Source organism: Gavialis gangeticus, unplaced genomic scaffold (genome assembly GCF_001723915.1).
Source record: "Gavialis gangeticus isolate Ggan-Ray unplaced genomic scaffold, GavGan_comp1, whole genome shotgun sequence".
NCBI lineage: Eukaryota > Metazoa > Chordata > Crocodylia > Gavialidae > Gavialis > Gavialis gangeticus.
In genome coordinates this window covers 9,314,853-9,331,236 of record NW_017729034.1, presented here as the reverse complement: position 1 = coordinate 9,331,236, position 16,384 = coordinate 9,314,853, and the positions used below count along the sequence as shown (strand labels likewise).

The 16,384-nt window shown below is 41.1% G+C and overlaps 2 protein-coding genes across 2 annotated transcripts in view; both read right to left on the bottom strand.

Annotated features, from left to right (window-relative positions):
• The window catches only part of MAB21L3 (mab-21 like 3), a 59,675-nt gene extending 50,087 nt beyond the window's left edge, over nt 1–9,588 (bottom strand). The window contains exon 1 of the mRNA XM_019527266.1: nt 8,436–9,588. Coding sequence (XP_019382811.1) covers nt 8,436–8,469 — 34 coding nt within the window. The 5' untranslated portion in view covers nt 8,470–9,588. The remainder of the gene's footprint in view (nt 1–8,435) is intronic.
• A 2,060-nt stretch (nt 9,589–11,648) lies between these two features.
• Nucleotides 11,649–16,384, bottom strand: part of SLC22A15 (solute carrier family 22 member 15) — a 34,991-nt gene continuing 30,255 nt past the window's right edge. Inside the window, exon 12 of the mRNA XM_019526668.1 lies at nt 11,649–13,431. Within this exon, the coding sequence (XP_019382213.1) occupies nt 13,345–13,431 (87 nt within the window). The 3' untranslated portion in view covers nt 11,649–13,344. The remainder of the gene's footprint in view (nt 13,432–16,384) is intronic.

Below are 16,384 nucleotides of genomic sequence, written 5' to 3'. Positions count from 1 at the left end.
GGACAGGGTGACATGGTGGAGCCAGGCAGGCTCTGCTGCTCAGCTGCTGAGTCCTGCTGCTAGCTCCCCCTGGGTCCCACTGCCCCTGTCTCCCTGTCATCTTTGACAGGGAGCCAGGGGCAGATAAAAATTAATTTTCTAAAATTTTTAGGGGCCCCGCAAGCTGGATAGAATGGCCTGACAGGCTGGATCTGGCCCAGGGGCCATATTTTGCCTGCCTCTGAGCCAACGCATCTACCACCCCACCCAGAGATGAGTAGGGAACTTTGCACATTTAATCATGCAAGTGGAAGGCTGGGAGTTATTTCTACCCATACAGCAATAGATGTAATCTGTGAGCAATCTGAAAGTCAAAGAAGGCATTAGAATTTGGTCCATGGTTCTAACCTCCATGGGTGTGTCCAGATGAGCACACATGCATGCTTTGCAGTTCCCTCAAAGGCTAAGGCGCCACAAGAAACACGCAGTGCATGGCAAAATGTTCACCATGCTGCACATTTGCAGCACAGACCCAAAATTAGATACTAGGAAATCCTAGTACCTTTAAAAAAAAAACCCAAAACCCCCCAAAAAAGCAAGGTGGCACACATAGCAGCAGCATGCACTGCCTGAAACAAGAGCCTGGCCAGCCAGAACCATGCTCCAGCTGCCAGCCAGGCTTTGAGTGCCCAGATCACCACCACTGCTGCAGCCCTGGGAGGCCCCCAGGTAAGGCTGCTGGGACCAGCCCAGGTGCTGGCCCCAGCATTCCCTACCCCACCCAGGGCAATTTGGTATGCGCCACAGTGTGTAGAAGGGTGTTCTCTGGGGACAAGTAGCAGTGGCATAACTATGTGCCACGGCTGTTTGTCCCCGGGGAAGTGCATGTGTGCTCATCTGCACATGCCCAGTCTGTTATATTTCCAAACCCTGCCAAGTCTCAAGCAATACATTACTTAAATCCTGCAGGGAGTGGTCACTCAAGCCTGCCCTTCAGAATCAGTCCCCATGATATCCACAACACATCCCACTCACTAGATCAGGGACAGGCAATTATTTCAGGCAGCGGGCTGCTTACTGAGTTTTGGCAAGCCATCGAAGGCTGCATGACAGGCAGCCAGCACAGATAAATATTAATTTTCTAAATTTTTTAGGGGCCCGTGAGCCAAATAAAATGGCCTGGTGGGCTGCATCCAGCCTGTGGGCTGCATTTTGCCCACCCCTGCACTGGATGTTGAGTGGCTTGGCCAAGGGCCTGAGAGTATAGTGGGGGTTTGATGCTGCATATTACAGACCAAACCAGCCAGAGGAAGTGGCAGACAGGATGCCCTCCTACAGATGGATCCTGAGATCTTTGCTAGAAGGGAATTGGAAAGGGGTGCCCCAAGGGAAGCATATACACTCCCTCTTGTATCCTCCTTGCTTCAGGGAGAGGTTAAAGCTTAAACACTACTGTTCTGTCATGTTTCAGAGAAACAGATCCAGGCAAGTACGAGCCATCTCTGCTCTTGTTTTCTTAACTTGATAAATCATGTACATGACCCATGTAATATCTGCTGTCACCACATTGGGAACATCTGTACCAGAATGTTGTGTCCCATGCCCTCAAGCAGGACTCAGGAGTGATCACTTAGAGAAGATTCACAGTGGCAGGTCAGGACTGGAGTCCTCTCCCTCAGAAATACAGGAGGAATTTGGCCACAAGTGTGTGTCTCATATTTATGCTCCAAGAAAGATGTAAACTGACAATTCTGGAAAAGGTCCAGTTAAGTCTGCTTCAGATATTCACTGCTTTTAAAAAAAATGTAGATCTAGGAGTATGCAAGGGAACAGAAAACTTCAGCTTCTACGTTCTCCATTTGAATTTGGTTCAGGTTAGTCATGACTGGAATTCACTACTATCCACTGGCTGCTTGGTGGCCCATGGGAAGTGTTCACTGCTGCCATTAAAATTAGCACCACTGCCAGGGGCCAGCATGTTTCAAAACATGCCTGATTTCAAGGGATGGTGCTGCTGATAGACCCACATCTCAGCATCAATGGAAGATTACGTATAGCAGTAATGGAGAAGTCATTTCTACTAAGAGAAAACATACCATAGTCATTCCAATTTCCTCAATTTATTTTCCCTTCATTTCAAGTCCCTGTCGCACTCTATTCTGCCAGGCCCACGAGTGGAATGCAGGATATGAGAGTCAGCAGGTAAAATGGGCTCCAGTTACAGCAGCTGATAACCAGCCCAGGCTATAACAGTATTTGTGCAAGGCACAGGTAGGAGAAGCTACAGTTCACAGCAGGATAACTTAGCTCAGACCCAAACAGACAAAACTGGTTTGTATGAGGGCAGAGAAACACCAGCTGGTCACAGACAACTAATGGGGCCAATTCTCCCTGTAAGTAATGTGACCGACTGACTGACTGACTCTCTTAGCCCAGCCGTTCTGTTCAGAACACAGTTGGCGATAAGGGGTTGGGAAATCTGTACTGGTATTAGCTGAACTGTACTGGTTCTATAATTAGACACCTTCAGAGAGCAGCACTTTAAATCTTTGCCTTTCACCCACGCTATGCTGAAATTTACAAGGAGAATATACAAAACATTAGCATAATTACATGAATAAACGAGATAAGTGCAAAGTCCACAGGCACTTGGAAATAAAGAGGAAAAGATCTGACTGGTTTAGTAACTTAATTAAAGCACTCAAGGGTATATGGTTCCTATGCGTACTTCAGTAATTACGCCTCACAATTCATTTGAGGAATTGGAAGAATCAAAAGGAAAAACACACCCTAAGCTTTAGAAGTACTTTGTTTTAATTTTTAAAGATTTCTGTTATTCAGCAATCTATGAAGAAAGTGAACCAATAGACTTGAATGTTGACATTTTTTCTTTTTAAGAATGGTATAAGAAGAGACTAAATTCTCTCCACCCTCAGAAGCGATTAGTGACAGAGTTCGGACTAGACAGCAGGAGTCTGGCTGGTCAGCTTTCCTTAGACCCACTTTACAGACAGGCAAACAGCAGCAGACTTCAGAGTAAAGTGATCTCAGCTAGAGCCCATAATCTCCTCTTTTTTATTTAGTTTGTATAGATCAAAATAAATATTGATCTATGAAGTGCTTTCATAGCAGGGATATTGAATAAGCTATTTAAGGGGAAGTTAAAAACATTCAATTACTATGCATTGGTGGATGAGTTAAGAAGGAAAAGACCCCGTTATTCAATACGTAGAACAGATCAATTATCTCCATTTCCTAAAGCAATATTTGCTAGATGCATAAAAGGACTTCATTTATCCACAGACATGATACAGAAAATGGACACCTGCTATCTAGTACTTTTTTCAGACTGAACTCTTTAGGGCACAGCCCATATTTTCATGCGTTTGTGCAGTTCCTAATGCAAGAGGACTAGTATTCCAGCTGGTGTCTGGGGGCACTATCATAATATAAATATTAAGCAATAAAAATACTTGTATTTTACTGTGCTAAATCCCCCAGAGTGTTTCCAGCCTTTCAACATCAATCAACAACAACTGAGGTTGGTAGTAAATTGATTCTCACATTCCACTGGCTCCTGTTTGTTTTTGTTAGAAATGATTTGTGATAGATATGGTGGGATATATTGATTAGTTCTGACAGTCCCAGCTTCCCAGGCGCTTTGTGGCACTGGCATTCCAAAATGACCTGCTTTCCACCTTGTCAATTTCATCTTGCAGAGTCTGTTATAAATATCTGTTCTATTAGGAGATGACTTCTCACCCTCCGGAAAGGGGGGGGTGCGGGGGTGGAAAGAGGTTCGGAAAAGCAAATCAGTTCAATAAAATAGGTTTGCAATGTTCCAGAAGAGCTTATCTTTATTGAGAGATTTTTGCCTCGGTGAGTTGTGGGGGAGAGAGAGGGAGGAAGAAAAAAGGCACAAAATAAGTTACAAAGACATCATATGAATTGTATGAGACAGAGGCAGTTTCAGAGCTGTTACAAATCACTTAAAAGTTAGCTTGCCAAGGCAGAGAAGGGTCTACAAAAATCTTAAAAGAAGAACATCTTTAAAATGCTCAAAAGATCATTCAGAAGCAAGTAACTTTTTCCAGAGTGTAAAGAGATCACTATATTGATATTTGGCTGAATTCTACTACCTGGGCTTCCCCCAGTCTCCATTTCAAAGTGAAATATACCTGGTAAACACGTAACATTTTTATTAGGATAATTAATTTAAAAAAAAAAGTCTGTCATTCCAAAAGGTCCCACACTTGAAGCCAACCTGCTGATTTTTACCTTGCAGAGCTCCAGTGAAATCTAGCAGCTACAGTTCAAATAATGTGCACATAAAACGTAAACAGCCCGGGCAGAAGAGAGGTCTTAGTGTTCTGAACGTTGTTTTTACAGTTGTCACAACAGCTAACACCTTAGTCATTTGTGGCAAAAATGTCTTAAAGGGGATGGACCCAACACAAGGTCACATGATGTAACTGGGCATGGACTACACATGCATTAATGCACCATAGTTACTGCGCATTAAGTCTGTAATAACAGGTACTAACTCAGTGCACAGTAACTAGCACCACCGTGCAGCAGCAGTGGCGCATGCATTTTTAGTGATGCCAATGCACAGTAGACTAATTCTACTGCATTAGCACGGCTTTTGCTATGACACACTAACGCACAGTAGAATTAGTCCACTGCGCATTTAGTGTTTAATGTACACGTGTCCACTGAGTATCACCATAATTTGACTTCAGGGAGACTAATGTTTTTAGGCCTGAACAAGGGTGACTTCTTGGACAGAGTTCTAAAAATCACCAGCTTCAGCAATACAGCTGTGATCTCAAAATGGCACTTTGCAGAAAGACTTCTGAATCACCTAAGTTCCCACATTGTGCTAAAAGGCCTGGCCCATTCAGTACTCAAGCTGAGTCAATGATTTAAATACACACAAACACTACTATTTACCACCAACATCTATATATAGCCTTTTACCTGGCTCTGCAGCTAAGCATACAAAAAAATCAATACCCTCCAGCCCAGGCATCTTTTTGCCTTTCAGTTTACAAGCACTTTTGATTGCAAGATCAAATTCAACCCTGCTGGAAGCAAGTGCAACACCTCTTAAATCCAATGACGTTTTATGGAGACCAAACGTGGTCTCACGATGCTGAAAAGACAGAAAGTATGTCCCATTAGCTCCTCCTTTGTGCCAGCTATGGTCCAAATTCTGTCCTAAGCCAGAATCAATGGGGCTGCATAAATGTAACCGAAGGCTAAATTTAGCTTTGGACACTGGCTCATGTGCTCAGGGACAATTAACTGTATTTTAAGAGCTCAGAACAAGGAGAGAGTACACAGCGCCGCAAAGAAGGACTACTATACCAAGTTCCACCCCACAGACCAGATTTTCAGAAGAGCTAAGCATCAACCACTTCATTTAAGGTCAATAAATCCCCAGTGGTGGTTCAGCCATTCTAATATACTGGCTCAAAAATGTGCAACTTCACTGCAATAATAAGTCTTTCAATTACAGTTGTCATTTACAATTCACATTACATGTTTAAAAAAAAAAACATTTAAAAAGACAGACAAATCCCATTGCTTAAGCCTTTCCCTCTTGGCTTAAGCAATGGGATTCCCAGCAGCATAAATAAAAGACAACAAATAATTTATGTTCTACAATTTCCTAAAGTCTCTTTAATATAAAATTCAGTAGGAAAGAGGTAGCTTAAAATAAATTATTAAGTCAAGGAAGTAAAAACTGCTACTGGTCAGCAGGTAGTGCAATATAAATGCTAGTCATAAGCAAAAATATACCTGCACAATAACTGCAATTGCAGCACTAACAACATGAAGAAAGATTTGGATTTAGGCTTTCCTTGTATGTAAAGTATTCGAAACAGACCACTACAGGGAGAGAAACAGATTCCTTTATTAATATTGCCAATGGTACTCATTTCTTTTGTATATGGTAAAATGTATAATGTACTCTTTAAATATGTATTGATAATATTGACTGTTTCCATAAGGTTTTGTTCTTTTGAAATTATAACCTGAGGCTGACTTCCTCTTAACCTAGTCCTCACCAGTTAAACCAACTCTAAGCCAAAATCTACAAGCAGCACCTCAAGAATTTCAAAGATTTGTACAAGGCCTTGCCCCATGGTAGTTCTGGAGGTACAATGGTATTAACAGTACAATTGGAATAACTGGCATTAGAATCATATGCTTGACTATGAACAGTATAAATGAAAAGTATAATAGGGGAAAGGGAAGGCCTCAGTAACTTTTTAATGTTAATTACGGACTCAATTTATTCCTTGCAATGTTGGCAATAAAGGACAGGCAGCTGCACAAAAAGAATTGCTCAATTCAGGCGTGTGTGCGCAAAAATAAAAATTTGCCTGAATCGAGCAATTCTTTTTGTGCAGCTGCCTGTCCTTTACTGTCAACATTGCAAGGAATAAATTGAGTCCATAATTAACATTAAAAAGTTACTGGGTCCTTCCCTTTATATATATATATATATATATATATATATATATATATGCATGCGGATTATTCTTCATTCTGGTTTTAAGACCAATTACTACTTTTTGGAAATTGAGGGTGACCAAGTCCTACCCTAAGTTCCTCCAGCTGCCTACATGTCTGTTGCCAAACACTGCAAATCACAGGGTTGGGTTTTTCTTATATTGAGTCCTACTTGAGGATTAGATATTCAGTGTTTAGTTATGTACCCAACTCATTGTGCCAGCTCAACTATCTGCTGAATTCTATGAACTCCATGTGACCTTTCGTCCATAATACTGTAAGTTTGATGAGTGTCCAACATGTTCCAACGAACCATCTCATCTGGTTTCTTCTTATCTTTAGAAGTGAGCACTGATATGTGTAACCTCAAACCAAAACAGACCCTGGAGGCTTCTGCATACGTTACATAAGTGTTTCCAATTATGCAAATTTTACACTTTGTTTTTAATCTTTATACTAATCTCTTTGGTTAGTTACCATCTCTGCAAGCAATGAGAAGGGTTTTAGAAACAACAACAGTTGAAGTGCCCAGAGCCATGAAAAATAGGCAAATAAATGTAGTTCTTCCTCGTGTTCAAAAGTTCCATGGAGATGCTAGTAAGCACTAGTTTCATCAGGTCACATAGCTGAATTCCAAATACACACAGAGAACTAGTTTTAGATTGTTTCATTCAAGGAAAACAATACTTGGCAACTACTTAAGCCTTGATTCTATGGTATCGCTTGTATATAGAACCAGTCTAAACTGAGTACACTTAAAAGTATAAACCTAGTCCCATTTACACTTTGTCTTAGTACCTTTCATTATATTTGCAATTAACACAGCTATTTTAGGATCATACAAGATATTATCATAGGAGAGAGGACACAGAATTTCATAACTTTAGACTGCCTCTCGGAGGCAACCTTAAAATCAGTGTTGAAGGCTACTGAAGACTGGACAAGGCATTGTAGATGATATGGTAGAGCGCGATCTTGTGCAAATGCTTAAGTAAGCGAACAAGATACAAAATACACCTTTACTAAACAGTTGTTATTATATTTATTGCATTTGCTAGCTAACTTTTTTCTTCCACCTGCTAAACCTGCACTTAAACCATAGAGTAATGAGATCCTGAACACAGCTAAATGCCCAGAATGAATCAGGGGGAAAGCCATACATAAACACCTGCCTGGACCACATGTAGGTATGTTTGGACCTACTAACTTCCAACATGCCATTTGGGTGCTTTTCACAGATGTTTTGGCATATGTATTGCCAGCCAGAATTTGACTCACAACACTGTTACTGGAACCAAAGACCTATTATTTTCAAAACATGATTAAAGAAACTGAAATGGGAAGGTGGAAAGAACTATAAATAGCAGAACCTCCTTAAGTAAAAACAAAATATTAACTTAAGTCAGCATGCTCCACAAATTAGAACAGAAAATTCAAGGAACCAGAGTTCTATTCCAGCCCTCTTTACTGACTTCCTGCGGCCTTGGGATAATCATTTCAACTCTCTGCACGCCACTCCCACCTCCTATAACCAAAACAAGGATAACGGTCTTCTGCAAGGTCATTCAAAACCTCCAGATAGAAGATACTGTAAATATAAGCAGGCATCTGAGCAATACTTTCTAGACACAGGATGTCTTGACTACACTCCATGGAATCTTGCAACACAAATGCCCCCGACTTTAACAGCAAAGACAACTGTGCAATGCCCAATCCTGATTTAAGCGGGGCTTGCTTGTAGGCTTTATGGGCTGCAGGGTCATCTTGAGAGGTGCAGGGTTGACATTAAGGCAGTACAAACTGGTTAAGAGCCCCCATGGCCATTAGCAGCTTTCAACTTCATAGCTGTAGTCAGTATTGTTGTCCAGTAAAGAGCATGGGGCTCTATACTTAACCTCTGTACAGGCCCCCCAATCCCAAAGGGTAAGTCCTACCTTTGAGGAGATGACTAGCTGCAGTCTGCTCCATTCTAGGCAAATTTTACGTGCCTTTAGAAAAGCTGTCTATGCAGTTGTTCAGCACCCTGAACTGCACACTGGTTAACCTCCAACTAATGCACAGTCTGTCAGATTGCAGTGGCTGGAGAATTGCTGGGGGAGTCTGCAAAGCACCCGATTACTGTTTAAATCACCTTGAGCTGGGATCCGGTTTTATGTTAAAATAGCTAGTTAAGGAAGAAAGACATGGTAAATTATTTTAGGGAACCAAAAAATGTAAAAGAGGAGGTCCTGTTATCTTCAGAAAGGTGGAGAAACAGCGTGCTGCTGGATGTGTAACACCACACACTAAGAAAGGTGTTTCTGAAATGCCAGTCTTTCTGCAATAAAGCCAGCAAATGAGAGTCTGTGCATTTTTACAGCACTTTCCCTCAGATGATTCGGAAAGGCTTTCCAAACTGTAATGAGTAGTCTCAAAAATCCACGCTGGAGCATGACACTGTGATCATCATAAACCCTATTTTTCAGTGGGAAACAGCGGTGCCCTAGGTCACGAAGCTATCTGATAAAAAAGCCAAGTCTGGAAGCAACCCATTATTCCCAAATCCCACTGCATCTTAATTGCAAACTAATCCTTCCCTCGTACAGCAGTAGCAAAGAATCATGCCAACTCAGCCCCAGAATAAAGAAACAGGAACAGTACCAACACACTTTTTGAACCAGGTGAAACTTTTACAAGAGCTGGAAGAAGGAGTGTATATCAAGGCAGAGAATGACATGGGCCCTCCCACATCACCAAGTGCTACTCTTCTTGCCCTCTTACCTCCCTGTGAAAATCTAATTTTCCTTCCTCCCCTCTGGTTGATTCTTATTCTCTGCTTCATCTGTCTCCTGACCCAACACATCCCTGCCTTTTCCAGGTTTGTTCCCACTGCAGCCCAGCTTCCCTCACAACAAGTTGAGAAGGAATGGGTCCTACTGGAAAAGAGGTTAAATGGTAGCTGCGCTTAGGAAGGGTTCACTCTTTTCCATCACACACGCATCAAATAAGCTAGCTTCAAAATTACGTTTCCTACACAGTGGGTGTGTCTACACAAGGTGTTAAATGCACAGTAGCACATCACAGCAGAAACAGCGCTAATAAGCTACTGTGTAGTATTATTGGGCTACCGTGCAGCAGCGTCACTAAAAAGGCACGTACCTATGCTGCTGCAGAGTAGTGCTGGTTACTGCACTGATTTAGTACTCAATTATACAAGTACTAAATTGAATGCACAGTAACTACGGCACATTAATGAATGTATAGACATGCCCAGTGTCAAGCACAATGAGCAGTTCAGGGCACTTTCCATGGAAAATTAACTTAGCAAGGGAATGGATAAAAATAGGCTGGGGACTGTCAAAGGATATTACAGTACACCTGCTCCATCTCTGGTGTTATTTTATTGTCTATAATAGGAATATTTTTACCACTGTGCTAGCAGGAACTCCGATAGCTTCCTTGGGCAGATTTAGAATATATGCTACACAACCAAAGAAAGAAGCAAAACTGGGTCCGTATTGAAGTGTTAAATAGTACTTGGAAGCTGTAGAGTAGACCCAAATGCTATGGGTCAGGTGTCTAACTAGCATAGGCACAGGTTGCAAAGTTTGAAAATAGCATACGTTGCCATTAGAAGACTTTTCCTTATTAATACTGGTCAAATTTCTATGCACCACGTGCTCTCTACACATCCTATGGAATTCTGTGCATCATATGTGCCCAACAAGTGCTAAATATGACAGAAATATTTGATGTTATAATGCCTTACACACACTCTGCGCAAGGAAACAGTTATCCTTTAAGGGTCAGTGGCAGAAAGTCATTTTGTATCAAGTTAGCTTTTCAAAGGGAACTCCACTCCTAATCACCAGCGAACCTAGAATATGGAGCATGTGGAGGGGAAGGTGAAGTGCTTCTTTGTTAAAATCCTGCTGGTAGATGACTGAAATCTGCTAAAACAGGATTCTGCCTACAAGACAGTTAGACATACTGGCATGAAAAAATAAGCATTAAAAATAACAATGGTGGAAAAGGGTAGGACACAGATAAAGAAGGCAGTCATCTCAACCTCTACTGGTACAAGCATGGGGTACAGACTATGAACACAAGTCTCCAAAAAGTGCAGTTAATCTCTTCAGCACAATAATTTCCTTCAGCCTCAGTTTTGTGATTTTGCGTGTACCATTTAAGTGTAGGAGTACTTGCATGAAATGGAGATACATTTCAGAGTAAAGAGAGGACTGTCACAAAGGCTGAAGCACATCCTGCAGAGATCCCCTAAGATGAACTGTTATAACCATGTGGACTCCCAGGGGAGTGCTACACAAATTATTCTTTCCCAGGGCTGGGTTCCCATTCATAGTTGGGTTCAGCCCTTTCATATGGCTGGTTGCCTTGACACAAAGATAAAACCCAAATTACCAGAAAGGCCAAAAACCCCAGTTTAATGAGAGTCACTACTACTACCTGACCCAAAGCCAGGCAGAGTCAGGAAGTACACTGTGGAAATTACTCCCCAATAAACAAAGGTTTACAACCGCACAGATACAACCCCCAAGTTTGGCATTAACATTCTCTGAGCAGTTTTCACATATTTAGAAGCATTATAAATCAAAAGCCACACCAAAGAACTAGAGAGAAACCTTTTCTCAGATTACATCCCCGCAATTTAAAACGCAAATGTAAGACTAAAGAAAACGTACTGAAAAAATAGAATCAAATTTACTAACAGTCCCAAGAACCTCGCTCCAAGTAATCTTCCTATGTAGAAAAAGAGCTAAATATGGCAGAAAGAAAATCCAGGTGACTTAAAATGTTATTAATTTTGCCATCACATTTTGGAAGAGCTGTGCAAAGAGAGAGGGGAGACACCATATTAACCTGAAAATGGCCCAGCGTAAATTATACTAGTCAGTAGCTGCCCTGATCTTCCCTACCAAGTACTGGCTGTAGAGGCTACAGCTCTCCAATTTGCTCATAGGAATGGTTCAGTAGAGCAGTGGTCTCCAAACTTTTTTGATCGCACACCCCTATCAGTAAAAAAATTTTGAGCATGCATCCCCAATATATGTATATTTATATAAATATAAATAGAAGTTCTAATATTTTCTTCCCACCCCAATGGATCATCTTGGGCACCCCCCTTTGGAGACCACTGCAGCAGAGGATCTGTTCAGACCACAATGAAGCATTATATGCCGGAACCAGGAATGTTTGGAGACCGCCATCTACTCTCAAGATAGGGATGACTGTAGTAAGTTCCATTTTACAGGTTCTGATCAGGCAAACTTCAAGCTGTTTTTTTTTTTTTTTTTTAAGTATTAGTCTGATTTAGTATTGCTTGAGTTTAACTCTTCAATAGGTTCAGTAACTGCCCCTTCTTCCCAATTGCCTGATCCAGTGCTATATTCCAAAGAATAACCAGCCCCCCTTACACATTCTTTGCAGTCACTTTAATATGAAATCTGATCCAGCAACTGCCAAGAATTACATAAAAATCAACTCTCCAGGAATGCTGAACTGTTACACAAAGACTTCATCTTATTAGTTGGCAACACTTCAGACACTCAACATTTTTAATAAAGCACTTTTAAAATCACCGTAAAAAGAGAATAGTTTTCCCTCAGCAAGGTCATGTAACCAACTGAATGTTGGCACAAGCCACTTCCAAAGAACTTTACCTGTACACAAAACTTTAAAATAAATACTAGCAGCCTTCTTCAAATAACCTACAAGATACTAGCAGCAGTCTGCAGAGGCAGCAACTACAGTTCCTTGTGCCACTGTAGAGGTCATTTTCCCCCAGCTATAATCATAGACAGACCACAGTAACACAACAGCTAGTTAAACTGTGCCCTCACAATTAAATTACCACCCCAAAGACATTCACTAAATGCAATGGAAAAACAAGTCACACTCCTTCAAATTTACACAGCAAAGTGGAGACAAGGCAAAAGCAGCAAAAGTAACACATGCAACTGAAGGTCAGAGATGTCCTAAGACTAGACAGACATGGCAAATGTGTGTGTGTGTGTGTAACAGCCAAAAGAATAGGAAAGAAAGATTCAGGAGACAGATGCAGGGAGAATAGATCAGCGTTAAGGAGGACTTCTGTTCCCTTAAAGTTTTTTGCCTATTCTAATTTGCTGGTCCTTTCAACCTTCAATGGTTCCTCTAGTGCTCCACCTACCACAACTAAATATAGGCTGTCAGCTGTTGGTATACCCCATCCCACAGCACCACATCTTCCAGACTGGAACTCCGTGACTTTGTGTGTATGTGGAACATGCACAGATTCCATCAGCTCAATGTCCCCACTGTGCTGTAGGCACCTTAACGTGCAGGGTGTCAGAAATCTGTTCCCCTTGGGCTGGCACAGAGAGCCTTCTGTGGCCAGTTAAATCCTCTAGGTTTTATCCATCTGAAAAATATCTAGTGACAGCTTTCAAGTTTATGGATTTAAGTTGGTTCAGACGAGCTCACCTTGAAAAAACATGAACTCACTTTGAAAAAAAATAGGAACAGGTGAAGTGGCAATCTTCCCAAAAGGTGGATCAGTTCTCAAATGCTTCAAGTTTCAGAAATACCTTATGCCACCACCTCTGTGCTCAGACTTGGCTTGCAATCATACTTCTGAGCCACAAAAATTTAACCGTTTCTCATGTGTGAGAAGAAAAAAAAATCAGCAGTAGTCACCAATCAAACAAATGTAATGAATTTGAACAGTACTCTAACTCTTCTAAAGCAGAGGCACTTGCCCTGTTACATCCATCTGCAGATGGTCCTTTTTTTCACTTTTTAAATTCTTACAGGCAGACATGGCTGGACAAGTAAAGTAGGCATAAAAATGAGCATTTCTTCTTGTTACTTGATCATCTGGGTCTCTTCATCAGCATCGTAAAACTCCTCATCCTCACTTCCACTTCCTGCAGAGCTGTCTCTGTCTCCAGACTAGAAAGAAAAATTAAATACTTGCTTAATGTTCAGCAGGCATCAAATTTCACACACCCCCAAAAATGTTTTTCTGCAGCACGTTTCAGAGCATCTTGATGTTTTATAAACATGAAGCAATGCAACCCTACTGAGATGCAAGTGAGAACTTCCACTATACATATGCAGGAAACTGATACCAAAAAGTTAACAACTTGCCCAGGATTACTCAGACTTCTCAGATGCAAGTAAGCGGATTTTGGATCCATATCTCACTGGATTCTTTAAGTGATGGTGCATCTGATGACACCTCTCTGTTCTCAGCAGTGGAAGATAAAGGAAGGTGGATGCAGGAAAAGAAAACTAACTAGGGAACTTCTCATTCAGTGAGCTACAAAGCTTCCTGACATAGAAGTGTTTCTACACCATGTGTCTGTAAACTGTTCTACACTGGACATTTCCACACCATGTTCCAGCATGTCTGGGAAGGGACACTCATGCATGTTCCCTGCACAATTTCTCCAATTTTTGCATATGTCAAGCCTGGAAATGTGCCAGTGAAGCTGCTCAGAGGGCCTTTTCACAGTCACTCAAGGCCTCAAACTCCACTATGCATGACCACTACATTCTGGGGTTGGCAAACAAGACCAGGTGAGTGGGGATGTAGTGTAGACATACTTGTGTAGTGTCTCCAACCCTAACTACTAAAAGTCTAGAACTACTAGAAGTCAGGAAGTAGACTGCCTTTCTGTTTTCCCACCCTTAATTATTTGTAACTTGTGTTTGTTGTGGACATCTTCCTACATGGATGTTATTACAATAAGATTGAGGGCAAGTGCCAAGCTTATTTGACATGGCAATCAAACCAACAAGACTTGAGCTGGCCAGAACAGCAGAATTAAAAAAATATGCCTAAACAAGTGACAGAAAGACTCTAAGGATACAGAAGATTTTAGAAATTAACAGGACAATTGGAGCAGCAACTACAACTAAGCTACCACAGAATATAAAAAGCTCAGCGTGCCAGGTATCAAGGAAAAGCAGAGGTGCCACAGAAGCTGAAACTGCTGTAAAAGGGACAACGGTGAGGTAGCTGTGCTGGTAGGCAGTTTCATACCCTTGGCTTCTACAGCACCTGAGGTTAGGGGAAACATACATTTATATACTGTGTTCCAGCTCATAAAGGCTCTGTGCCAACCAACGTGTCTATTTTGGGATAGAATAAAGATCTGTAAAACCCATTTGTCAAAGGAGAACTGCATTTAAACCTCTTTATTCTCACTCATGAATTTTGACAATATCATTCTTCATCTCCCTGCAGCAAAAATCTGAGTAACATTAAGAATAAAGATCCATTTTAAGTTCCTTGTTTGGGTTAACAATATACTTGAGAGCATCTCAAGTGGAAAGCATCCCCACAGCACCAGATCACTAACACCACTTCCAAAAGTACCCTTGGCTCTCACTACAAGTCACTCATTCACATTCTGAGCCAAACTAATTCCTGCTTAGCTTCCAAGATCGGGCAAGTTGACAGGTTGCAGTGGCATGTTCCTGCTTTTTAGGCTATATTTTGATAATATGGTTATAGTCCCTTATACTGTAGTGGCCCTGGAAAAATTACTTCATTTTTACTACCTAAAAAATAAGCCACATGTAGTTACATAAATAGGAGTTGGCTTCCATAGACTCCAAAATGCCCCAGTCCCCAAAAAAAAAAAATATCAAAGAAAGACAAAGCTCTCTGGGTGACAGCAATAACTAGCCAGCACACAATACAATAGCTTTATAGTATTGCAATGATTCCTTTGCAAGCAATTTTCCCTCACTCAGCATATGCAACTTCCCAGCCTGTAGCACTAACAAAAAATGATGGCTCCTATGGAGAAGGAGAATTATTAAGATGCTTGCGTGTTACTAAATCATGCAAGTCATGTTACTTTGCTCACCCCAGAACAAAAGCATTGGTCATTTTTTCTATCATTTCCCATTTCTCTCAAAGCCTAACAGAGAAAATGTGACAAGACTTCATTTTTTGTTGATCAGAGTGGCTACATTCAAGCCTTGCCTACCACTCAGGTGGATTGGTGGTATTAGCTAAACCAGCATATCCCTCTAATAAACGTGCAATTTCTATCTAGAGTCTTTTTTTTTCCTAGCATAGCTTATACATACCAGTTCCCCTGGACTTTCTGCCAATATAAACTGCATCTACCCCACAGCTATTCCTCATACAGTGGTATCAGGGGAAGGCTGGAGGGTAGGGGGTGGGAATCACTGTCCTCACTGACATGAAACAGCAGACTCTGCTGGTATTTGGTAGAGCAATGTGTGATTAATGTTAAACATATCAAAAAAGGAATTTTAAACATCCTGTGCAATAACCCAAGAAATAATAAGAAAAATGGGTTAACACTGTTTTTTTTGCATTCCTCAGGATCATCTCAGAAGAGCAGGGCTGTAACTGAATGCTATTCAAGATGAATTTCATATCCTTGAATATGATCAGAGGGAGACAGTCTCCATTTTGAGGAGACTGACTACATCATGTCATGAAGGAAGGACAATGGAGTCCACAGGGATAACATACAGTATAAACAGCAAGAAATTCAACCACTTTCTGTAAATCCTACAGCAACTGCACTAGGTCTTCCCATGGCCTTGCCAGATAGACTGTTTATCAGCTTTTATTTTCTGTACATTTTCTCATGGGAAGATTTAAATTAAACATGTAATGGGCCAGGCTCTACCCTGGGTATAACTTCACTGAAGTTAAGTATATTACTATTGACATCAATCTGGCACTTTTTGTAGCCTCTAGATTCAGCCATCAAGTATTTAAGTAAGCATGTTAATTTATTTTTGTTTGATAAAACGTACCCCGCTAGTGCAGAGGTACAGAAACACAGGGTCCAAGAGAACTCTTTCACCTCAGGAAATGACTGAAAGATGGACAAAACCTACTTAACAAGGA